This window comes from Manacus vitellinus, unplaced genomic scaffold (assembly GCF_001715985.3).
Source record: "Manacus vitellinus isolate BGI_N305 unplaced genomic scaffold, ASM171598v3 scaffold_287_pilon, whole genome shotgun sequence".
In the NCBI taxonomy this organism is placed as follows: domain Eukaryota; kingdom Metazoa; phylum Chordata; class Aves; order Passeriformes; family Pipridae; genus Manacus; species Manacus vitellinus.
Genome location: NW_021940105.1, coordinates 1 through 1088, shown reverse-complemented (window position 1 = coordinate 1088; position 1088 = coordinate 1). Strand labels below are relative to the sequence as shown.

At 63.0% G+C, this 1088-nt stretch overlaps 1 protein-coding gene across 1 annotated transcript; it reads left to right on the top strand.

The window, feature by feature from the left end:
• Positions 1 to 15: 15 nt before the first annotated feature.
• On the top strand, positions 16 to 1082 carry LOC115307573 (class II histocompatibility antigen, B-L beta chain-like; the record flags this gene model as incomplete). Its single annotated transcript, XM_029960626.1, has 2 exons — positions 16 to 331; positions 1017 to 1082. Coding segments are annotated over exons 1-2 (382 nt in total), but the record flags the coding sequence as incomplete, so codon positions are not given.
• Between the last annotated feature and the right edge of the window lie 6 nt (positions 1083 to 1088).

Genomic DNA, 1088 nt, shown 5'->3' with positions numbered 1-1088 from the left:
GGGGGCTGGGGGATGATGGGGGGGGACGGGGCACCCCCTGACCCATGTCCTGCACACACAGGGGTATTCCAGGAGCTGGGAACATTTGAGTGTTACTTCATTAACGGCACCGAGCGGGTGAGGCTCGTGGAGAGGCTCATCTACAACCGGGAGCAGTACGTGCACTATGACAGCGATGTGGGGGTGTTTGTGGGGGACACCCCGCGTGGGGAGAAGATTGCCAGGGACTGGAACAGCCTCCCAGAAGTGATGGAGCTCAGACAGGCTCAGGTGGACACGCTCTGTCGGCACAACTACAAGATCATCACCCCGTTCAGTGTGGAGAGGAGAGGTGAGGGTGGGGCAGAGCGGGTCCCCTCGGACCCTGCCCCAGGAATGACCCTAGAGCCCCTCAAACCCTCCCTGGGAATCACCCCGGACCCCTCAGCCCTCTCTGTGCTTGTCCCGTGCCCTTTTGCCCCCTCCCAGTTCTTCCCAATCCATTCCAGTCTCTCCCAGTCCTTCCAGTGCCCCCTACTCTCTCCTAATCCATTCCAGTTTTTTTTGGAGACCATCCCAGTCTCTCCCAGTGCCCTCCCCGTCTCCACCCCGCTGGGGCCACAGAGCTCACGCCCCTCAGCCAATCCCAGCGCGTCTCTCTGATGACGCTCCAGTTGCCAGGCAGACCCAAACCAAAGACTTCCCTCACCACGACTCAGCCTCCCAGTCCCGAGCGCTTCCTTCCCAGTCCACACCAGTCACTCCCAGTCCTTCCCAGTCACTCCCAGTCCACACCAGTCACTCCCAGACCCTCTCACTCCATTCCCAGTTGTTCTCACTTCACTCCCACATCTCCCAACTCTCTCCCCAGTGCCCCCCCAGCCCAGCCCCTTCTCCTCCACTCTATTCCCAGTCCCTCCCAGTGCCATCCCAGTCCCTCCCACTGCCATCCCAGTCCCTCCCAACGCCCTCCAAGCCCTCTCCCCTCCCTCCCAGTACCCCCCAGCTCAGCCCAGTGTCTCCCCCGTCCCTGCCAGTGCCCCCCAGCGTGTCCATCTCGCTGGTGCCGTCGAGCTCCCAGCCCGGCCCCGGCCGCCTGCTCTGCTCCG